The sequence below is a fragment of the Aquarana catesbeiana genome, linkage group LG04, assembly GCF_042186555.1.
Source record: "Aquarana catesbeiana isolate 2022-GZ linkage group LG04, ASM4218655v1, whole genome shotgun sequence".
In the NCBI taxonomy this organism is placed as follows: Eukaryota; Metazoa; Chordata; class Amphibia; order Anura; family Ranidae; genus Aquarana; species Aquarana catesbeiana.
The window spans coordinates 198,636,921-198,662,017 of NC_133327.1; the positions used below are offsets into that span (position 1 = coordinate 198,636,921).

At 39.3% G+C, this 25,097-nt stretch overlaps 1 protein-coding gene across 2 annotated transcripts in view; it reads right to left on the bottom strand.

Annotated features, from left to right (window-relative positions):
- The window catches only part of LOC141139707 (uncharacterized), a 352,695-nt gene that overhangs the window by 116,594 nt on the left and 211,004 nt on the right, over window positions 1–25,097 (bottom strand). For both annotated transcript variants that reach the window (XM_073626089.1, XM_073626088.1), the window contains exon 4: window positions 6,636–6,841. In XM_073626089.1, coding sequence (XP_073482190.1) covers window positions 6,636–6,841 — 206 coding nt within the window. The remainder of the gene's footprint in view (window positions 1–6,635; window positions 6,842–25,097) is intronic.

Below are 25,097 nucleotides of genomic sequence, written 5' to 3' on the forward strand. Positions count from 1 at the left end.
GGAGTCACCCTTAGGTCGGATACACACTATACGTTTTGCCCGTGGGGATGAATGAAAAAAAACTGTCAGCTCCGGTCGGAGCCACTGTAATAACCATGTTAGGTTAGTTTAGTTCAACTATCTTCCCTTCTGAGCTGTTGTGTTCTGACAGGGGTCCCTCCTGCCAGAACAATCCCATCAGTGCTCTCTGCAATTGGCTTAGAGCACTGATCTGGAGACGGTCGGATGATGGCTTTCCAGCATGCCCATCCGACAGAAGCCGGCCGGCTTCTGTCAGACAGACCGACGTACACACGGGCTGAATGTCGGACTTTTTCTTTAACCGGCCATTGTCTCCCAACATTCGGCCCGTGTGTACCCAACTTAAGACAGAAAGTGTTTTATTGGCTGGATCACCAGGTGAGAATAAAGGATAAAGCATAAACATAAAACAAAATATGAAGCAGCAACAACATCCAGGGTTCGGTAATCTGCAATATATTATCTTTTTAAGTTTAAGAATTAGGTTTAGGGACTAGGTAAAGGCATGGTCTCACATTAAGAGTTGAGTTTTTGGAAAAACCAAGGGGACCAAAGGAACCCGCATAACCCTGAACTACCCCAAGATATGTTCCAATGGTGGTGCAAAGTGAAGTATATTTCAGATCAAGGTATGATAACTTAATTTTATAGTCTGATAAATTTAATTCTACTGAAACTGTCAAACGTGAATTTACTGAGAGGAACTGGACAGTTGTTCCCACCAGAACATTTCCCCTCACCTCTTGTTCTGGGGACTACTCTAATATTTAGCATTTCTCTCACTTTCTTTCTCTGTGACAGTTGTCACTGGTACAAATAAAGGGGTGAATCTCCCAAAAGGGGACATAGAAAGCAATAAGAACATACATTCTAACCCTTTCCCACTCTATCCAAGTCCAAAAAAGGTTTTGCCTAGAGATACACTTCAAGCTAAACACTTAGAATAGCCTGACAAAAATCAGTACTACTGTTGCGTTTTAATGACAGCTACTGTATATACAACTCTATGTCCAAATTGGCAGCTTTGCAAGTACAATTGCTAACAATATAATTTACCAGCAATAACATATGTATTATATGATATATTTCATATAATATATATTACATTATTATTCATATACCAGTATACTCAATACTCAATGAGGTTGATGTACTAAATCACTCACTTTGCACTTTCACTTAATGAATGAGGCAAAGTTCTGCTGTTCATAATCCAATCACATGCAAGAAAAAAATCATTTTTTTTATTTTCCTTGCTTGTGATTGGGTATTCATTACAAAGTGATTGTTTACCACATTCACTAAGCTAGGGTAAATTTCTCTTGCAAAGTGAACAGCCTTTAGTAAATCAACCCCAATGTGTAAGCAAGATGATACTAGTGTGCCTAATGACTTTAAAAATGCCCGCATGTATCACTTACCTTAGAATGTTGAAACCTTAGTGTTGATTTCATGTGGCACCTCCATAGCTGGCAATCACACCTCTCAATGGCTGATGCATAATCCTACATCTAACTACATGACCCAAGGAGTTATTTATCCTTCACATGCCAGGCTCTAATATTATTTTTCCCTCATTTGTAAAAAAAAAAAATCCTAGAGCCAGTGACGTGGCAGTTGTCATCATACAATCTCTGTTTTAGAGAGAAAGATAGATACATAGATAGATAGATATTGTTTGAATTACAGATTTTAAATTCTAATTAATCTGAATTAATGAGTGCAAGCTGGAACTATGTAGCTTACTCCGTGGCAAAGAGGACTCCTGTAGAGGCAGCCAAGTGCACCTCTAGGATGCCCAGTATGTTTTTTTCTTTAAAAGAAATGCTGATTGCGGTGAAGCCTTGAGATGTGGCAGCTAAGCAAAAACATTGGACGATAGTTCTTTAGTTGGAAACCTTATTCTACAAAATAATGCTGAAGTAAGCACTATCTGTATACCACTAGAATGTGCAACTGTGCATATTTGAAACAATGAGCCATAGGACATGGTCTATAGAACAGATGCTTTCTGTCTATCCTACAAATTGTACATTTTTCCCATACCATGGCATTCTTCTGCATGCTTCAAGCAGTATTAAACCCCAAAGCAAACATTTGTTATATTGCAGCTTACCAATTCTTAGATGTGATGACTGCATTTGTTTCCTTTTTAGGCTTTCTTTCTTTTATTTTCATCTGGTGACCCAGCCAGCAAGTCTGTTGTTTTTCACAAGATCCAGCTCTCCAGCAGAATGTATCAGTTTATACATGCAAAACCTTTATCTCAAAAGATAAAAAAACTGCCTGCTGTAACTGATTATAAAGTGTGAGCTGGAGTTTGGCTTCAATTTCTTAGTATATCTAAATCTGCTAATACATTTAACACTCCCCTCCCTCCAGACTAACAGTGCTGCTGTCTGCTGTGCTTCCTATGTTCATTCCTCCAGAGTTGTGTCTCACTAATACAGGAGATTTGTCACTTGCCCGATCACAAGGTGAAAACAGAGAGAAAAATGCCAAAGAAGAGAAAATAGATACAGCCACCACATTTAATGACTGGTAAGCTGCACTATAATACATTTTTGGTTTGGGGTTTAATACATCTTTCAGTTTTGCTCCAAAAACATACTAGTAGAATAATTTACTTGCACTCAAACTGGCCCTACTGGTTTGTCTGTAAGTGGTAGTAATATTAGGCTGTAAGTTCCTTTGGGACAGGATCTAATGTGAATTATCTGTGTACTTTGTAAAGCACTGAATAGTTGTTGCCACAGTTTTTCATAATAAGAATAAATAAAGTTATTAAAGGATAGATTTACCTTTTAAACATGTTATGTGTTACACCCATATTTAGGGCGTAACGTGTTCAACCCGACCCCTTTTTCCCCCTTAGCCCCCTACCCTGTGCCAGCGGGTGGGGGGTGCTCTCTCCCACAGCTGCTGTCACATTTAAAATCAGCACAGGCTCTGAGGGGCTACCCCTGCAGGGATCTGTGAATGAATAAACTACAAGTTCCATCTACAGTAATACTGCTACAGACAGACTTGTAGTTTAAATAGACTGCAAGTGTGCTGATCAGCGCTTGTAGTCCATTTACATTCCACTTGAAACTAAGCTCTGAAACTGACAGCCTGTACAGAGGTATGGGCACAATGCTGTAGGCAGTGTCTGGAGGAGCCTGATTCACTGATCACAGGTGCAATGCTGTGTAGGCTCCTGTGAAAAAATAGTTAATGCAACATTTTTTGTCTGCAAAAATATGTGTATTTATTGTTTTTTTTTTTAATAAAAGGTGAACTTAGCCTTTAAAAAAAAACAATACAAAGTTTTTTCAAACTCATGAGCATCCACTTAAGTTTTTTTATTGAAAAAGCTAAATAGAAATAATTAAAAAGGATCTTCAGCCTTTTTACAAAAAAATACTGTAGCTGCTGAGTTTTAATGCAGGAACATTGCTGTCCTCACCCGGGCTGGTTCTTTGCCGATCTTCAGATCTCCAGCAAGTTTAGTATGGGAAGCTGGCTGACTCCTTGCAGCATTACAGCCGGCTTCCCACTACACATGTGTAGACTGCACTGTACTATGCGAATGCTCCCACAGCCTCATGGGACCTGTGACATGTCTGAAGAAGTTGCAGGTGGGGGGCGAACTTCCAGTGGAATCGCCTAGGCCAGTTATGGCAAACCTTGACACCCCTGATGTTTTGGAACGGCATTTCCCATGATACTCAACTATACTGCAGAGTGCATGAGCATCATGGGAGATGTAGTTCCAAAACATCTGGGGTGCCAAGGTTCGCCATCGCTGGCCTAGGCCGGACCGGAAGTGTGAAAGGGTACCTACCAAAACTAGGTACCTGTTCCCGCCCCCCCACCCCCCCACCCCCATAAAATGTCCAAAAGTGTTAGAGGAGGGGGGAATACCCCCACCCTCTTAGAGTGAAGTACTACTTTAAGTAAAAAGAGGAAAAGATACAAACACACAGGGGGTTATTTACTAAAGGCAAATCCACTTTGCACTGCAAGTGCACTTGAAAGTGCACTGAAAGTGCACTTGGAAGTAAAGTCGCTGTCGATTCGAGGGGGACATGCAAGGAAAATAAAAAACAGCATTTTAGTTTGCACGTGATTGGATGATAAAATCAGCAGAGCTTCCCCTCATTTCAGACCTACCTCTTAGATTTATAGCGGCTGCACTTCCAAGTGCACTTTTAGTGCACTTTCAAGCGCACTTGCAGTGCAAAGTGGATTTTCCTTTCGTTAATAACCCTCATAGTGACCTTTCATAAGATAACTTGACACGCTCATATCTCCTTCCTATTGGGAATGTACAGGTTAAACAACACATTTATGAATTTTAAATGCTGCTGAGGATGTTCATGTATGTAAACAAAATCATATGTTGGACTAGCTTTGAATATTATTTTAGTAGTAGTATTATTTTTTTTTCTATACTTATATCTTCTAATCCTAACTTATGTCATATATAAAATTATTAAATTAAGCTTTTGTGATTTAGCTTCTCTGAAATACCGTTGAGTTTTTTACTACATTTTTACTAAGCAAATTTACACGCCCAAGAATACCCAAAAGAATACCCAAAATAAGGACAAAAAATTATTTTTAACCACCGTAGTGTTTTTAGTACTTGCCTGGTAAAAATAGAATAGAATTGAGTTTACAAAAATAAACATAAAGACATACTAAAATGTTAAATAATTCTGCTTAGGTAGCCACAACATCAAGTCAATCCTTGTATTAAAGAGTTAAGTAACAGCAATCCTGTAAAAGAACACCGAACTAGCAAGAAGCTCCCTGAAAAGATTGCAGATACAGATATTGATGTTATATAAATCCCCTCCTCCCAGTGTGATCAGAATTACTATGCGTGCTTTGTGTTTTCCATCAAACATCTAAGTTTTCAGAATATCTGAGTTGCATTCAAGAGAACGCTAAAGTTGTCAGTCACAAAAACTTCTGAAGCTTGAGAACTTTCCATTGAAGAATTTTTTTTCTTTATAACATTTTCATTTTCTTTCTCTTGAAGTTTATGTCGGTTTGGGCCATTTAGGACAACTTTACTGGGTGGCATGGCCATAAAATAGAGAACAAAGGGAAACGTAATGACAAACTTTCATGTCTCTCGTTCATCTGGAAGAGTATGGTTTGGGTTCCCTCTTGGAAAACGTCCATCTCCCTTGAAAAAGCCCTTCTAAAACTCTGTCATGCTCTTAAAAGGTTTCCAATATTAAAGTAGCTTCATCACGTTGATTGCTAGTTGGTTAGAAAAGTAATCACGTAGTTCGCTGTCTACATCTGCTATTGATGATATAGATTGCTTTACGTATGCATTAAAATCAGATGACATAGTTTGTCTGAAAGCCGATTAAGTTATGGAAGCTACATAAAAAGTTCATATTTTATTTCTTTGTTGCTAGAAAATAGTAAAAACACATGTCATCTTAAAGGAGATATACATTTGACATTTGTCAAGTGTCAATTAATGACACATGTCAAATTATGAAATATGAGAGGCAATCCATTTGGACTGTCTTAACTTTGGCTGCATGTTGCTTGAGATAAGTGTTTAGGATTACGTACATGGCTATGCATAAAAGTCCTCTTTTCCTTATGTTAACTTCATAGTTTATATTTACCTGTCACATAGTTGACCTAACTAATAAGTCTTGAAGTGTAAGGAAAGTCAAAACTTAGTTTTTTGGTTTTGGGTAAATATTGAAGGGTTAGAAGCTACGTCAAGTTTTTATTGTTGTCTGTGTCCCTGCTGCAAATATTCAACCATTTTATTAATTATGGTTTCCATTGCTTTTAGTACAGAAAGTTATGCAAAATTCACTTTTTTTGAGTTGTTACAGGAACAGGAGCTCAGGAGAAAATCTTCCAATATGGAAACCTGCTATAGCCAGAACTGTCTAAGGAGGATGTCCTCTTGCTTTGGAGACATCTCCTTTTATGTTTTGCTGTGTCTGTGGAACAGGAAGTGAAGGAAGAATCTCCTTGATGGGACAACAAAAAAATCTAACCTTCCCCATTCTATCCAAATCCAAAATAAAAATATTTGGCTTACATACACTTTAACAATTTAAAAGCAAGCAAATAATTTCTATATTAAAATAACAATACATTTCTATCAATGTCCTTTTCTTGAGTATTGCATTTTAATCTTACAGTCCATGTAAAGATTCCTTATTTTTTTGGGTCAGAATAATAAGCATGCGTGGGTAATGATTTGAACACTGCTTATTAAATATGTGATAAATATTGCCAATTACTTTGCATCCAGGCCTGTAATGTTGTCTTTAGGCTAGCCATAAATGGATGGAGAAAAAGGTTTTGAATTTATATATACTTTAAATAGACCTTCTTATGCCAGAAAGGTGTCATGCATGGGGGGGGGGGGGGGGGGGCTTGAATATCATATAGTTCAACCGATTGTTTTTTTTTGTTTTTTGTTTTTTAATCATTGTGCTTAATTGTTGATTGGCTTTAAATAGGTCTTTTCACAGTATGCTTACCATTTGCTCTATAATAAAATAAACCTTGAATGTTAACAAAATGTATACAACACCAAACTATTAGCTTATCAGCATTGCTTGTGAATTTTGCTATACCTTGATCGTGTTGGCCTGCCAAAAAGGACAGTGTAAGTAGTAACCTGTGGTTTTCGATCGATGGAGGGGTCACTCAAGGATGACTCAGACACAGTGGCCATCAGATAGCTGTGTGATTGTGCTCGTCTGCAGAATAGCTCTTCCTCTCTCCCAGCTTTTGATGCCTTCGGGCTGCAGAGTGAGGACTGACCTGACAGCTGTTCATCCTGTGGGAGTCATAGATGGAACACATGAATCTCTCTAGCCCTATGATTTTACAACATTTTATCTGAAAGATGAACAATAAAAGTTATATATTTCTGGTGTTACAATGGGAAAAATATACTTTAAGATAGCAAAGCAAAATGTCCACTCTACAGGCTATGGGGAAAGCCAAATATTGCCAAAAGCTAACTCAAAGAGGTACCCGCACAAACAATAAAGTCATGTTATTCTAAACACAAACTTATAGCATCTGTTTTACATGAAGATTGTATTCAGATGGCAATCCAGATATCTCAGTGTAAAGATCAGGCTTTTTTTTTTTACTGTCCACATCAATTGCATTAAACCCAGTCTTACATTTACAGGCTATTATTTTGAAAGAACAAAACAAAAGCAAAACAAAATCTATTTTAGAAATTTCTAGCAAAGAATGTCATCTAAACAGTTACACAAAACACATGCAAGGAAAAAAAAAATCTTAGAAACAGCACTGATAAAAAGAGATGAAGAAATAAAAAAAAAAAAGAAATAAAACAATAGTCTGATGTAAATTACAGCTAAAAAAATAATGTTTTCAAAGTTTGGGAAATGGTTGAAAATTATAAATGACCTTTTAAATTCAGCCAATTAACACAGAAAAGCCAGCATATGAATCATGCGTTGAAAAAAGAGTTGTAACTTCTATTTGAAGGCTTACCAATAACAATAAACATTGCTTTGTAAAAAAAAAAAATGTTATTCTAGGCAAATGGTGATAATTCATCTTCTGTAAGAAAATCTGAGCTAATTGAAACAAACTTTGTAGCCTCTATTAATGCCATTTGTATATATGCCACTAGTTATAAAATGACGTTGAAAGCCGACGCTGTTCTCAACAACACCACAGTTTCCCAGTTTTATGTACTTTTTAATTTCCTCTGTGGAAAAATCTGTTCTTCATAAAAAGGACTGCTAAAGAAAATGTGGAAAAAGTTGATTCATTCCATATTTACATTCCTGCTAGTACCTGGAAATGAACCAGTTAGAGCTGAGAGCCAGAACAGGAATGGTATTAGGGCTCATCTTCCTATAGGCAATGCTGACCAGACATGAACACTAGATGTGTGAGGAAGTTAATCTGCACATATGTTACATCAAATCAAATTTAGCATTCAGATCTGAACACTTCCACTTACATATAGCATGTACATGTGCTTCAATATCAGGCGTATAAAAAAGAAAAAAATCCACCAATGCCACACTATCTATCTATCTATCTATCTATCTATCTATCTATCTATCTATCTATCTATCTATCTATCTATCTATCTATCTATCTATCTATCTATCTATCTATCTATCTATCTATCTATCTATCTATCCTTCCAGATACTGTAGCTATGTTAAAATTATTCTTTAAACTGTGGATAATGTTCCCATCATCCATTTAACACCAGCTATAGCTTTAAAAGATAAGTTCACCTTTGTAAAGAAAGTAAATAAATGCACATCTTTTTGCAGGTAAAAAATCATTTTTTTTTCTAACTAGGAGCCTGCAAAGCATTGCACCCACGATCAGAAGATTGCAGGTGCTATGCAGGACTCATGCAGGCTGTCAGTGTAAGCTGTCTGCTTATAAGAGCAAGCAGTTACACAATGACAGAAAGAAACAATTAACTATTTAGAGCACTCAACAGCGCCCTAGTAGTTCATTGAGAACTACAGGGCCGACAGCCGCTGAAGTACTTGTAGTTCTCCCATTCACAGAACTCTGTGAATGCATGACATGGTCATGTGAGCAGAGCCTGCATGGCCGCGTTTTTTTTTTTTAAATTGTGACAGTGAATTCGGGGAGAAGATCCCTGGCTCGCAGTCACTAGAAGTGGCAGGTCGGGGAAAGGCTGCAGCAGTGGGAACATGTTACAACGGTGAGCATGCCATGCTCTCAACCGAACTGTGAAGCCATCAAATGGTTGGTGTCATAACTGATCATATGCAGCACCATGGCAACTGCTGATCAAACAGAGGCTAAGATGACAGCTTCCCTGGCTGTAAAAAAATAGGAGGGTTTAGTTACACCTTAAGCTGGCCTACGGGCTGAACAAAAGAAATCTAACAAATACCTCCATTCACACTAAAATTCACAGGTGGACAAATCTCACACTGCAGCTATTGTATATGTAAGCTGTACATTTATGTATGTATACTGTATATGGTATATATTGTACTGAAACCCAATTGGCTCAAAATGTTTCACTCAGCTATTTTAATTTTCAGTTGTATGATATCGGGCAAAGTGGTGCCAACAGGGCCACCCACTGATTGAATGTCAACTGGTTCATTAGGAATAATGACCAGCTTTACAATAGATGCTGCTCCTAGATGTTCTAAAGTTTTAGACCCCTTTCACACCGGGGCATTTTTCAGGTGCTTTTGGGCTAAAAATAGAACCTGTAAAGCGCCTGAAAAACTTCTCCCCTGCAGCCCCAATGTGAGACCCTGCGTACTTTCACACTGGGGAGGTGCGCTTGCAAGACGTTAGAAAAAGTCCTGCAAGCAACATCTTGTGGGCGGTGCGGGAGCGGTGAATACACCGCTCCTCCACTTCCCTTGCCATTGGAATCAATGGGCACTTCTGCTGAAGTGCCTGCAAATCGCTTTGGCAGCAGCGCTTTGCAGGCACTATTAACCCTTTATTCGGACGCTAGCGGGGGTTAAAAGCACCCCGCTAGCAGCCAAAAAGCACCACTATTACAGCAGTAAAGTGCTGCTAAAATTAGCAGCGCTTTAAAGCTAACACCCCACCCCAGTGTGAAAGTAGCTTTACTTTGCAGCAGAATCAGCTGGTCCTCTAAAAACTGGCCCTTATATCCTGATTTAGGGCACATTCACACTGGGGCGGGAGGTGTCGGCGGTGTCGGCGGTAAACCCCCGCTAGCAGCCGAAAAAGGTTTAAAAGCGCCCACAAAGCACCACTGCCAAAGTGCTTTGCAGGCACTTCGTCAGCACTGCCCATTTATTTTTACAGCAGGGGCAGTTTAGGATCGCTAAATACAGCGCTCCCGCACCGCCCCAAAAAGATGCTGCTTGCGGGGCTTTCTTTCTTGTCCTGGAAGCGCACCACTCCAGTGTGAAAGCACTCGGGCTCTTACACTGGGGCTGAAGGGGGGGGCATTTTTCAGGCGCTTTACAGGCGCTATTTTTAGCCCAAAAGCACCTGGAAAAACCAACCAGTGTGAAAGTGGGAGCAAAGGTGGTATATTTTCCCTTTCAATTCTCCCTTGCAGGGTCCCCATGGAGCCCCACTGATGCCACGCTTTTATGCAGGCTACTGACCAATGTGTGGATGCTGTCTATACTGACACATACAAGTGAAGTGATTAACAGTGAATCCTGTTTTTTTTAATAGTATTTATTTAAACTGGGCAAATAATATATATATATATATATATATATATATATATATATATATATATATATATATATATATATTTTGCCGACGTGACAGTGCTAATGGGGGGTGCATCTCAGCGCAGGCAGGGCCTTAAGATCTGCAAAATTTTCTGAATGACCATGCACTTTGCTGGCATGGTCACTTGGACATGTAGTCCTAATGAGTGTATTATGCTGAATGGAAATGAGGTTATTAATGTTCCCCAGCAGGAAGTTCTGGGAAGCAGTGCACAGGAAGAGGGAGGATGCAGTTACATAATGGCAGAAAATACATTTTTATGAATGGTTTATAAGGACATTTTTACTATACTGTAATAAGCAAATGATTACTGATGTGTTGGGATTTAAACAAAAGAGGCTTTAGTACTACTTAAATTGAACTTTCCAAAACACAGCTGCAGTGTTTTCTGGATAGCATTACCAACTAACCGATTACACTTCTTGCCTGGAATTTTCTTTAAAGTGACAGCCATCATTAGTAATTTAGCATTAAAATCTGTATTCTGAACACTGGAGCTCAAGGGTTCCTTAAAGGCTGTATGTAAGAAGGTCTCTGCTTTTTAAATGATTTTGTAAATGATTTTTGAATGCAACCCTCTTCAAAGGAGTGCTTTCAGCAAAGATTAAAAATGCTGTTCAAATGCTTCTTAAATGCTTGTGAAACGCAATTTACTTCAGGGTAATGTTTTAAGCCAAGATTTTAAAATGCTGTGTGTACAAGGCCTAAAGCAATAAGCAATAATGCTTATGCCATTCATATCACTAAATATAAAATGTTACCTATGATGGAAAGCACTCTAAAATAAGGTTTGTACAGTATAAGACCTCTACCATTGCAGAAAAAAAAATCTAAACATTTCAGATATCAAACATTCTTACAATTGGGGAGGTTTATTAAAAGAATATTTTTTATAGTGGTCCTAGGAACATTGCATGTACTTGGTGCTGCCTCCTCCTGGGATACTTACATTACATCGCAGAGTAGGGCCAGTGGGGCGGGTTCTATGCATCATCAGTGATAGTTGCCTGCACTTGGAAGAGGTAGCCAGATCAGAAAGACCAAGGTGCCTGTGTGGGACCTGCAGTATGGCACTCGAACAGAGGATCATAGCTGGATTAGCTGTGGGGGTGAGCATGTGTTTTGAAGAGAGCACAACACTACAGGTAGGAGGGAAGAAAACATGGGTGGGGGTAGTTGAGTACCTCTTTAACCTTAATATTAAAAATATAATATATTGCAGCTTACAATCCTTATTTGTGGTGGCTTCATTTGTTTTATTTTTTAGAACTAAGTACATTTTCTGCAAGTACCTATTGATCTTGTCAGGAATCCTATGTCCTTCCCGTACACTGAACTGAAATTTCAAAGAAATGTTTCTGTGAACTAGTTTCTGTGAACTACAAAGCTGTGCCCTTTCATGTAATGGAGAGTACCAATATACAAACAATAAAAGCGTGATCACGTAGAATAAAATCAAGTGTAGGGAATAGTGTGCCTTGACCGACGCGTTTTGTCCAATTGGACTTCTACAGGGGCATGATTTTATTCTACTATTCTACTATTCTAGTATTCCAATTTTTTCTCTCCCCACACTCTTGGGATTGGATACGGGATTTGGATATTTCTACCGTTCCTATACGGTTCCCTTCGGTTGAGAAGCATCATTGTAGATGGTCCAGCGAAAAGGAGATGTCCTTTGAGATCTGGGACTTCCATCTCCCTCCAGGACAGCCATCCAACTGGATCTCTAAGTCTGTTTGATTCGGTGTCTCTGACATTCGAATCCACCCGTTCTGGTAAGAGTATTTCACCTATTTCTACCTCAAGATTTCCATGTTGATGAATCACATATTAGAAGATTTTCCACTCACATTGGATTTTATATTTTACCGCACTGTGGGACTTCATCACTCATATTGCCCATACCCATGTCACAGAGGACAATGTTTATGAGTCACTGAACTTTATTTATAGACACACATTTTAGTTTTGGTTTTTCTTTAGCGCTACATTTTTTCACCTCAGTGGACAGCTTTACTGGCAATTGCTTTCCATCAGGATGGATTGTAAAAAGTGGTAATTTGATATCCACTATATTACCAAAAGTATTGGGGCGTCTGCCTTTTCACACAGATAACTTTAATGACATCCCAGTCTTAGTCCATAGGGTTCAATATTGAGTTGGCCCACCCTTTGCAGCTATAAGAGCCTCAACTCTTCTGGGAAGGCTGTCCACAAGGTTTAGGAGTGTGTCTATGGGAATATGTGACCATTCTTCCAGAAGCGCATTTGGGAGGTCAGGCACTGATGTGGACGAGAAGTCCTGGCTCGCAGTCTCCACTCTAATTCATCCCAAAGGTGTTCTAATGCATTGAGTTCAGGACTCTGTGCAGACCAGTCAAGTTCCTCCACCCCAAATTCGCTCATCCATGTCTTTATGGACCTTGCTTTGTGCAATGGTCCAAATTATTTGGTGATGGGGGGATTATGGTGCGGGGTTGTTTTTCAGGGGTTGAGCTTGGCCCCATGGTTCCAGTGAAGGGAACTCTTAAGGCATCAGCATTCCAAGACATTTTGGACAATTTCATGCTCCCAACTTTGTGGGAACAGTTTGGGGAAGGCCCCTTCCTGTTCCAACATGGCTGTGCATCAGTGCACAAACAAGGTCCATAAAGACATGGATGAGTGAGTTTGGAGTGGAGGAACTTGACTGGCCTGCACAGAGTCCTAACCTCAACCCGATAGAACACCTTTGGGATGAATTAAAGCAGAGACTACGAGCCAGGCCTTTTTGTCCACACCGGTGCTTGACCTCACAGGTGCGCTCCTGGAAGAATAGTCAAACATTCCCATAGACACACTCCTAAACCTTGTGGACAGCCTTCCCAGAATAGTTCAAGCTGTTATAGCTGCAAAAGGTGGGCCAACTCAATATTGAACCCTATGGACTAAGACTGGGATGCCATTAAAATTCATATGCGTGTAAAGGCAGGTGCAGTGACAGAACTACCAGAGTTGCAGCAGTCGCACTTGCGACTGGGCCTTGGTGTTCTACCACTGTGGGGGGCCCCAGGACCTGGCATCTCCCCCTACACCCTATGGCTGTCAGTTTGGTATGCAGTGGGGGGAGGTGGGAGGGGGTGATCGCAGCTCTGTGGTGCCCATGGGATCTCCCTGGGGCTAGTGGTTCTTTTCCTGAGTGTATACAGTGGAGAGGGGAGGGGCCTCTGACCCGGGCATTTATCCGCAAGAGTGTACAAGCAGAGCGACTCACTTGTACACTGATGAGTGAAGCTGATACATGCCCGGGTCAGAGGCCCCCCCTCCACTGTATATACTTGGGAAAAGAACTACTAGCCCCAGGGAGATCCCACCACAGAGCTGCCGATCGTCCCCTCTCACCTCCCCCCACTGCATACTAAACTGCAACATTCATAATCTGAGGTGCAGGGGGGATGCTGACCACAGACTGTCATTAACATTTGGATGAGTGACCATGGGGTGAAAGGGGAGGATACAGAGATGTGCTGGGGGTTGCAAGTGCACAGCAGAGACCAGCTAGGGAAAACGGGGAACCTTTGGAAGGGGGGGACCCTGATTTAATGAGGGGGCTCTCTGGGGACCCTGATGTAAGGAGTGGCTCTCTGGGGACCCTGATTTAATGAAGGGGCTCTCTGGGGACCCTGATGTAAGGAAGTGGCTCTCTGGGAACCCTGATGTAATGAGCGGGGCTCTCTGGGGACCCTGATGTAAGGAAGGAGCTCTCTGAGGACCCTGATGTAAGTAGGGAGGCTCTCTGGGGACCTTGATGTAAGGGGGGCTCTCTGGGGACCCTGATGTAAGGAAGGGGCTCTCTTGGGACCCTAATGTAATGAGGGGGGCTCTCCGGGGACCCTGATGTAAGGAAGGGGATTTCTGGGGACCCTGGTGTAAGGAGGGGCTCTCTGGGGACCCAAATCTTTTGTAGACCTAGCAATGCCCCTGGTAGGGGCCCTTGATGATTTCTTGCACCGAGGCCCTAATGATTCCAGTTATGCCTCTGGGCAGGCAACCCAATACTTTTGGTAATATAGTGTATATTGATGATTGATATTTTCAAGAAATAATTTGTCACTAAGATTTAGAATTTATTAGATACTTTTGTGCCAGAATGTTCCCAGATTTTAAAGAGTTAAAAGTAATGGTAATAAGTTGACAAAATCTCCAGTAGTAGTGTGACAACAGCAACGCAACATCCCTTGGCTTATGTTTACCTAAAATGATCAGAGCTGGTAACAGTGAATAAAATCACAGTCTTGAGTGCAGTGCACATGTCCCGATGAAGACACTTAGCAAGGCCTGACCACAGCATGCCATTGTTCTCATATAAGTGAGAGAAATTCTATAATATACTCACTGGGTTGATACAAACACATTATTCGCATAACTCCATTATTACAAATCACCATGGAGAAAAACTGGCTCACTATTGCCAGCCTGTACTGGATATGGCAGATTATTCAAAACCAAGTCTCGTAAAAAAACAAATTCTCTGAGTCACCATCATAACAGGTATTATCTGTGAATTTAGCAAGAGAACAAGATGGGTAAATTAGTCTGTAGTGGCTCTGATTCAAATCACTTCCCTGACTGCTTTATATAATAGTCCTAAAGAATAAAAGACTAGAAAATGGGACATTTTCACACAGGCTTTTAGAAGGTGTTTTTGTCATGCTAAAGGGCAGAGGAAAACTGCTCCTTGCCAAATTTCCACAGACAATTCACCCCTGTTTGGCCTGTACAAACCTCTTTAAATACTGTATACCAAGGTACAAATGTTAGCATTAAAGGAATTGTTTTTCTAAGGCATTGTGGTGATCACACTTGTCAAATCATTTTTTTGGGGGGGGGTCAAGCATTATGGTCTTGTTGACCCTGGACATAGAAAGAGCCAGCAGCATTGGGTTCTGCACGAGCAAGTAAGTAGGGAAACCAACCACATAGAAAATGGAAGAATTTTGTATATATTTTTTCCAAGCGTCTTTGGTCCAGTTGTGTGGGCAGATCATGAATGCTGCAGAGAGCAGTGTCTTGTAATGACATGGTGCCATCCCCCTGTGGGTCTGGGGTGGGGGGTAGGACTTTATTGAATGGGTGAGTCTGCAAGGGACAGTATCGGGGATCAGGTAAGAAGAAGCAACCTGTGCTGATCTTTTTTATTTTTCAGAACATATTGGGGTAACAGCTGGGCCGCTCTGAGCAACTTCCTGGGAGTTTTAAGTCAGACTTTATGAGGTATGTAATTGGCCTACACCTACAGCAAGGACATTATTCAATGTTGGTCAAAACTACACAGTTTGTTTTTATCTACTGACACCCTGGATTTTATGTTTTTTTATCTGCAGACACCCTGGATCCACAGGAAGACAATTGATTCATATGGTACATGCTTCAACCCAAAAGAAGAGCAACACAGCATTAATGGATGGGTGAGTGAGCAGTGGACAGGTAGGTCATGGATCAGGTAAGTATAGAAGCCAGAGCTGCAGGTTGCAAGTACAGCTATCTAAAGGGAAAGAGGGGCAGATAAACAATGCTAACTCTTCTGTATATGAGAGCTGTGACTCTTGTAACAGCAACAGCCAGAAGGATAGAGCTGGTTGTAGCATTCAGCATCTATAAATTAATTATTGATATAGTAAACAGGAACAATCTGTACATTTAACACACCTAATGGGAGTGCAACTTTAAAGGTAAATATAAAAATGTGCTGGTAAATGCTTGAGAATAGCCTCACATATGTACTATATATCTTCCTTATGCTTCAGGAACTGTGACCAACTAAGCAACATGCCACTTTCAGTGAACATGCCAGATGATTGTTAGGATTTATATACACATTAGTGACTTCTATACATTTGAAGAAATCCTCATTAGAGGCTTTGCTCTGCAAACCATTTGAGGACAGACTGAATATGCAACAGAATCTGAATTCTAAAATCTTCTTGGCAGCACACATCATGATCACTAAAAAAGCATTCTTCCCTAGTGATTAACTAATATCATAGACTAGTTATTATTAGATCATAAAAATTATCTAGGATTCGCTAAAATAAACCTAATCTTTATCTGATTTTGTGCCATAAACCAGATGCAGACGATAATAGAATTTTCCAGAGAATGGAAATCTAAGCATGTTTCTCCTCCACTTTTAGATGTGTATATAAAAGTTCTCCTAATCATTTTGTTTAGATAATATAATTTTGGGTTTCCTTTATTTGAGCTTTGGGAAGTCGGCTACTGTTGAAAATATATGAAACATCATTAAAGCATTTATACAAGCGGTACAGGCATACCCCGCTTTTAAGTACACAATGGGGTTTATTTACTAAAGCTGGAAAGTGCAAAATCAGGCTCACTTCTGCATAGAAACCAATGAGCTTCCAGGTTTTATTAGCAAAGCTTAATTGAACAAGCTGGGGTTAGAAGCTCATTGGTTTCTATGCAGAAGTGAGTCTGATTTTGCACTTTCCAGCTTTAGTAAATAAACCGCATTGTGTACTTAAACGTGGGGTATGCCTGTACAAAAGACCAAATATACAAAATTTTAACTACACTTACTACTTAATTAACATGCAAAAAAATGGTAGACTGTGAAAACAGAGACAACTGAATTAATACAGTTACTGAAATTGGCAGTTCAAGTCTACGTACAAAAGCTTGGTGATTATAATAAAATACAATTCCAGCATAGTTCCGAAATGAATGGCTAGCATAAAAAAAAAAAAAAAATTGTGACTATGTAACATTTTGTAAAATGTTAGAAGATCTTAACAGGCATCTACAGGTGCTTGAACATGCCTTTAGTGCATTGGAAACCCATAAAACCCAGGTCCCTTTAATATGCAAATAATAAATGCAGCTCTAACCTACATGCGCACTGCCCATACAGGGGACCCAGCCTGTCATTTTAAAACTTGGGCAACAACAATACTCCATCACTGCTGCAGTGCCGATGCCAGTGCCGCATGTCAAGCTGTTACCAAAGGTTGCTACCATACTCTGGCTTCCAATTGGTTATTTAATTAAAAAAAAATACTATAACAGTCATTTCTTGGTATGATAGCATTTAACAGCATGCATTGCATTAATCAACTACACAAACTGTACTTTAATTGTATTCTAATTATGTTATAGAGTCTGAGTAGCATACAGCAAATTCTCTTAATGGGAATTTGTCATATGGCATATCCATTTCACATTAATGCAGGCACAGTACTATCTTGCAGCTTGCTGATAAGTTGTGTTCTGGGGCCAGTGTTCCGAGTGTGGGAAGGAAGACAAGATAGGAATATGATGGGAAGAGTGGAATTTTCTGGGACTGACAAGTCAGAGTGTTTATGAGGAAGGGAGAACATAATGGCCTACAGATAGACAGAGCATTGGTGAACAGAATCTATGAAGACATAATGGCAAACAGTATATTTTATTTCCATTAGGAATTAATTGTATGCAGCATATAAGTAAGATTTTGTTTTGGTCACTGAAAATCATCAATATATTCCCCTATATATTTATTATTTGTCAAGTGTTTAGTGTTTCACTTAAACTTGAAATACATTGGAAGAATTTCTTGTCATTTAAACCTACAGTATCTCACAAAAGTGAGTACACCCCTCACATTTTTGTAAATATTTTATTATATCTTTTCATGTGACAACACGGAAGAAATTACACTTTGCTACAATGTAAAGTAGTGAGTGTACAGCTTGTATAACTATGTAAATTTGCTGTCCCCTCAAAATAACTCAACACCCAGCCATTAATGTCTAAACTGCTGCCAACAAAAGTGAGTACACCGCTAATTGAAAATGTCCAAATTGGGCCCAATTAGCAATTGTCCTTCCCCGGTGTCATGTGACTCGTTAGTGTTACAAGGTCTCAGGTGTGAATAGGGAGCTGGTGTGTTAAACTTGGTGTTATCACTCTCACTCTCTCATACTGGTCACTGGAAGTTCAACATGGCACCTCATGGCAAAGAACTCTCTGAGGATCTGAAAAAAAGAATTGTTGCTCTACATAAAGTTGGCCTAGGCTATAAGAAGATTGCCAAGACCCTGAAACTGAGCTGCAGCACGGTGGCCAAGACCATACAGCGGTTTAACAGGGCAGGTCTCTTCTTGCCATGGTCGACCAAAGAAGTTGAGTGTACATGCTCAGCGTCATATCCAGAGGTTGTCTTTGGAAAATAGACACATGAGTGCTGCCAACTGAAGAGGTTGAAGGGGTGGGGGGTCAGTCTTTCAGTGCTTAGGCCATACACTACATACTGTATCAAATTGGTCTGCATTGCTGTCATCCCAGAAGGATGATGCACAAGAAAGCTCGCAAACAGTTTACTGAAAACAAGCAGACTAAGGACATGGATTACTGGAACCATGTCCTGTGGGCTAATGAGACCAAGATAAACTTATTTGGTTCAGATGGTGTCAGGCGTGTGTGGCGGCAACCAGGTGAGGAGTACAAAGACAAGTGTGTCTTGCCTACAGTCAAGCATGGTGGTGGGAGTGTCATGATCTGGAGCTGCATGAGTGCTGACAGCACTGGGGAGCTACAGTTCATTGAGGAAACCATGAATGCCAACATGTACTGTGACATACTGAAGCAGAGCATGATCCCCTCCCTTCAGAGACCGGGCCGCAGGGCAGTATTCCAACATGATAACGACCCCAAACACACCTCCAAGATGACCACTGCCTTGCTAAAGAAGCTGAGGGTAAAGCTGATGGAGTGGCTAAGCATGTCTCCAGACCTAAACCCTATTGAGCATCTATGGGACATCCTCGAATGGAAGGTGGAGGAGAGAAAGGTCTCTAACATCCAACATCCAACAGCTCCATGATGTCTTCATGGAGGAGTGGAAGAGGACTCCAGTGGCAACCTGTGAAGCTCTGGTGAACTCCATGCCCAAGAGGGTTAAGGCAGTGCTGGAAAATAATGGTGGCCACACAAAATGTTGGCACTTTGGGCCCAATTTGGACATTTTCACTTACAGGTGTACTCACTTTTGTTGCCAATGGTTTAGACATTAATGGCTGTGTGTTGAGTTATTTTGAGGGGACAGCAAATTTACACTGTTATACAAGCTGTACACTCCCTACTTTACATTGTAGCAAAGTGTCATTTCTTCAGTGTTGTCACATGAAAAGATATAATAAAATATTTACAAAAATGTGAGGTACTGTATAAAAAAAAGATTAAAAGTACATTAACCACTTGCCGACCGCTGCACGCCAATATACAATGGCAGCAGTGGGCAAATGGGCATACCTGTACGTCCCCTTTAAGAGGTGGGGATAGCAGGCACGCCCGCCACGTACAGCATGACCGTGCCTGTGGGACCGGCGGACTGTCCGGCGGTCTCCCAGCGATCGTGTCACGGAGCCGCAGAACGGGGAAGTGCCCATGTAAACAAGGCATTTCCCCATTTTGCCTTGTGTCATGACAGTGATCACTGCTCCCTGTCATCGGGAGCGGTGATCGCTGTCATGTGACTTGAAGCCCACCCCCCACAGTTAGGATCACTCCCTAGGGCACACTTAACTCCTTCATCGCCACCTAGTGGTTAACCCCTTCACTGCCAGTGTCATTTACACAGTAATCAGTGCATTTTTATAGCACTGATCGCTGTATAAATGACAATGGTCCCAAAATAGTCTCTGATGCATCCTCCATAATGTCGCAGTCTCAATAAAAATCACAGATCGCTGCCATTACTAATAAAAAAAAATTAATAATCAATATACGCTTATTGCGATTTTTTTTAACAAAAATATGTAGAAGAATACATATTGCCCTAAACTGAGGAAATTTTTTTTTATATATATATATATATTTTTGGGGGATATTTATTATAGCAAAAAGTAAGAAATATTGCATTTTATTCAAAATTGCCGCTCTTTTTTTGTTTATAGCGCAAAAAATAAAAAACGCAGAGGTGATCAAATACCACCAAAAGAAAGCTCTATTTGTGGGAAAAAAGGACATCAATTTTGTTTGGGTGCAACGTCACACGACCGCGCAATTGTCAGTTAAAGTGATGCAGTGCCGAATTGCAAAAAGTGCTCTGGTCAGGAAGGGGGTAAAATCTTCTGGGGGTTAAGCAGTTAATACACCCAGTCATTATTTTCTTTAATAAACTGGGATAGAATGATTAAAACATTAGCAGTAATCCCTTATAATTTTAGCTCAACAAGGAGTAAATCCCATCCCATCCATATTTTAAATAAATCCTGTGTCTTTCCTACTTTATGATTACATGGAGGACACTGTTATAGCAGAAGTTAGCATTTGAGCTGGCAAGCATTAAACTCTTTGAAAACATTTAAATACACTGGTGAAATACATTTGAGCTGCTCTACTCGCCATAAAATTTCTAATTTTGCTCAGCTGGCCTTTGTGAGCCAAACACCCCTACCAGACAGAACATCCAGTTTATGTTGATTTATGTCTGGGACAGCACCTCCAATACTCTTGCTAATACTCACAGGGGTTGGTTTACTAAAAGCAAATAGACAGTGCACTTTGCAAGTCCAGTTGCTCCAGAGCTTAATAAACGAGGGGAAGCTCTGCCAACTTCCATCATCCAATCCAAAATACTGCATTTTTTGCTTGCATGTGATTAGGTATTTTTTGTAAAGTGAAGCTTTACCTCAATTACTAAGACTAAGCTTTGGAGCAAATGCACTTGCAGAGTGCAACTCTACTTGCAAAGAGCACAGTCTGTTTGCCTTTAGTAAATCAACCACATAGTCTATTATTAACTGAGCCTCCACTGTGATAGTTAGATAGTTGATAGTTGATTCAACTTAGATAGTTGAATTGCTGGAAGTAGGGCTAAAACTAGCAAAACCTGTTACAATCTGGTTGGTCACTTTGATGTAGACCCCCACATGGACACATACTTACTTTCCTTTTGTTCCCCTATCCCTCTATTCTATTCTACTGGAAGGGAAAGCAAGGACCTGTGTAACCTACAAGTCAACCCGAGTCATAGTTTTGAATTGGCTATGGACTCCTTGTGTGACAGTGTTGACTGGCTGAGTGCTGTTACATATGTGAGTGAGTCACACATTCCTCCTTGCCCAAAAACTACTGGTCAATATATGGCAGGATAGTGAAGGAAAGGTAAATACATGTTGGGGAGTGTTGGGGGATTAAAGTAAACCTGTTGATTTGCCCTGAATGAGCAAAGCACAGGTTTTCTAATGTTTTCTTTAGATGTTTTATTATGCTATAAATAAAATAAAATATAGTAGTACTTGTATTATAAGTTTCCTTAAATGCCTTTAATATTCTGTTTAACAGGCAGCACACTCCTATTTAATGTAATAAAGACACCATTGCAGGTTTTATGTACATTGTTAGTCTGTTATATCACGTGTGCCCAACTCAGTTGGGGACAAAATAGCTGCATTCACCTGTTTAAGATCCAGTCCATGAAATGAAAGAGCTACAGAAAAAGCACAACCTTTTCTGATTGTAATATATAATACCATATGTGTTTCTGAAAGTCTGGAATTACTTCAGTTCTAGTTGGGAAACCTTCCTGAAAAAAATCTAACTTTCTTAACACAAGCCATTTTGTAATTTAATACTATTAAAAAAATGACCTTTCCATTTCAATCCACACCCAACCCTGATTTTCAAAATACTGATTAATTAAATGTCACTTCTTTATAGTCATTACGACACAAGGGGTCTACTTATAAAGCAGAGAATGTGACATTCACATACATTCTCTTGGGGGAAACCATCAAATTCCATGTGTTTTAAATGAGAGTGACTGATTCTATACCAGTAAATGTTTTTGAAAGTCACATTTGCTGGTTTAGAAATAGACCTCTAGGAGTTTTCTATGTGAACAAAATACCCCAAAACTCCTGTTCATCTGATTTGCTCACTGCTCTTTCTAACGGTTTTTTTCTCTTTTTCTTCCATTTCCATTTCAGGACAAAAATATAATGTTTTAAAATAACTATATATGCTATTTACCTATTTCCAGGCAAGAGGTGGAGCTTCGGGCTTAATTTCCAATTTTAAAAGGGCAACATTAAGGCTTTGCTTCAAAAATCCTGTTGCTTACAAATTATGAGGTAGCAGAGACTCTCAGTTTTGCTTTTAGCACTGCTTACATGAAATTTTCTTGAAAAAAATCATGCTTTTCTTTATTTGGGTGTGGTTTTGTGTGTGTGTGTGGGGGGGGGGAGTTTGTAGGGTATTTACTGTATGTGATCTTTTTTGTATACCATTTCTTTAAAGGTTTTAGTTTACTTTATTTATTTATTTATTTTCTGCAAAACATATTAAGTCTAATGATGGGCAATGTTTTGGCAAATAAATAGGTCCAGGTTTAGCAAAATAAACTTCCATAACCCTCAGGAACGATTTAAAGTTTAGTGTACCCATTAAAACCATCACAAATTAAAATTTTTGCTCATCCCTAACTCAGTTAGGAAGAAACAGTCTGAAACCAAACAGCTTTTGCTGCATTTTCACATTAGAAAAGCCAATCACATATTGGACCCTTTTATTAACTTTTATTTGTAAAACTAGGATTTTGTATAAATAATAAAAACAAATATAAAACATTCATTTATAAGCATATACATTAAAAAATAAAATACATTTGACCCAAAATATTTCATTTTTTTATTTTAGAGTTCCACAAGTCAATATAAAAATATATATAGGGCACTTTATAGGATTCATTTGACATTTCTGCTCAAACATAAAAACGATAAAACGCACATAATGGTAAGAACTGGTTGTGTCTAAAAATAAAAATTAAATAAAAATATATTGTGGGTTGTAAAAAAAACAATGTTGTCAACTGCCTCAATGCACCACTTGGATTTTCCATGCCAATTCTCTCTCTTCACTGGACATTTCACTGAGTCTAAAGGCCCGTACACACGATATGAAAATCGGATGGAAAAATTGGTACGACGAGCTGTCTGCCAATTTTCAGATTGTTAGTATTATGCTTTTGACAGCCGATTTCGCTTTTTCGTCAGACAAATGCTGGATGTGAAGACTATAAAATTTTTGTTGGATGTGAACTCAACGTCCGATTTTCTTTTCATCAGTACGGTTTTCGTACGAAAAAAATCGTAAGAGCAAGAATACGCATGCTCAGAAATGAAAGAATACATACAAAACTATTCAACACATTACCTCACTTCTGATGTTGTATTCTGTTGTCCGCAAATTTTCGTATTGTGAGTAACCTCTTTTAGTCCCAATATGGTACTTGGTAATACACAATTTGTGTGTGATAATGAAAGCTTGATTTCTAGATTTAGCATATAGGCGGACATAGTAAAAAGAGGAATGATCTCAAGTTTATAGAATTTGCTATTGAAGGCTTAAAGGTTTGCTTTATCATGTGGGCTGACAGCCAACAATGAATATTTGGTGTTGAGTGGACATACCCTTTAACTTGTCCCCTGTAAAGCACTTGAAAACCCCTGGGAAACATGCTCTATTAATTCCAATATATCTGTCCTCACTAAACCTTTTGTCTGCACTCTACTTTTTACATCGGATCATAACTGTTCTGATAAATAATGCACTGCTGTATCACTAATGGCTTCAGCATATGTCAAGATAAGAACCTTCCCAAAAAGGATGACTCCACAAATACAGTGTGCCAAAAGCAATTAGTGTAGCACATGGCCCACTGGCCTGAGATTGTCATACACATCACATTACATGCTGTTAAAATAATATATAGATAACCCTGCATTTAGCAGAATCTCAACTGACATTACATATAAATGTAAATCACACATTCTCCTTTATCACTCTCTGTTAAATGAATAATGTCCGCCAGGGTGGCCAGAAAGGTTTTTTTTTTTAATTTATCTGCTTTCTTCCAGGAATGCAACAAAAAAAATTGTGTTGTTTATGCAGAGTTTCTATATATACATATTCAGATTTATTGCAGTCTACTGTACCATTTTTATTACTTAAAAAAGCAAGCAATTCAAGTAGGACCTAGAAAATATATTGGATAATATACATGCCATTAACTGAAACAGTAATTCAGTAATTCAAACCAACTTAGAAGATTGCATCTTTTATCAGTTGAAAATTGAAGGTCAGTCGGTTGCAGAGGGTGTCTTCATTTTTGCTTCCTGTGTTTTGCTTTAATAAGATTTAGGCCCTGTTCACACATACCTGTCCTTTACAGTACTGGAAGAATCACCGCAAAGACACATAGAACACATCTGTTTTTTATGTGTAAGGACACATGGAAAATAATTGCTTCCCGTGTGTTTTCTTCACACCACAACACTAGAATCATGCGCAGTGCTGTATGTTGTGTTAAAATGCTACATGTATGCATTTTAACATAACACAATGCACATAAATACATGCAAATGCACATCAACACAATGCTAATCTATTGAGAAAAAAAAGCTTCATCTCTTGACCCATTGCAATTTAACATGCATAACAACACATGTCAATGAGTGGCAATGCACAAACGAATGCACGCCAATTGAAGGCAATGTACATCCATTTTTTGAGCACTTTCATGAATTTTAGGCCCTTAAAGTGTTGGCTACCTCCAGTAAAACTATACGAATTCCTGATTCTCAACCAAATTCATAAAGCTTTAAAACCCTTATTGACATACCATGGAGCAGACAGTGATGTCACTAACTACTAGTATATTTATATACAGTATAAAGCAGAGAATGTGACATTCACACACATTCTCTTGGGGGAAACATCAAATTCCATGTATTTTAAATGGGAGTGACTGATTCTCTACCAGT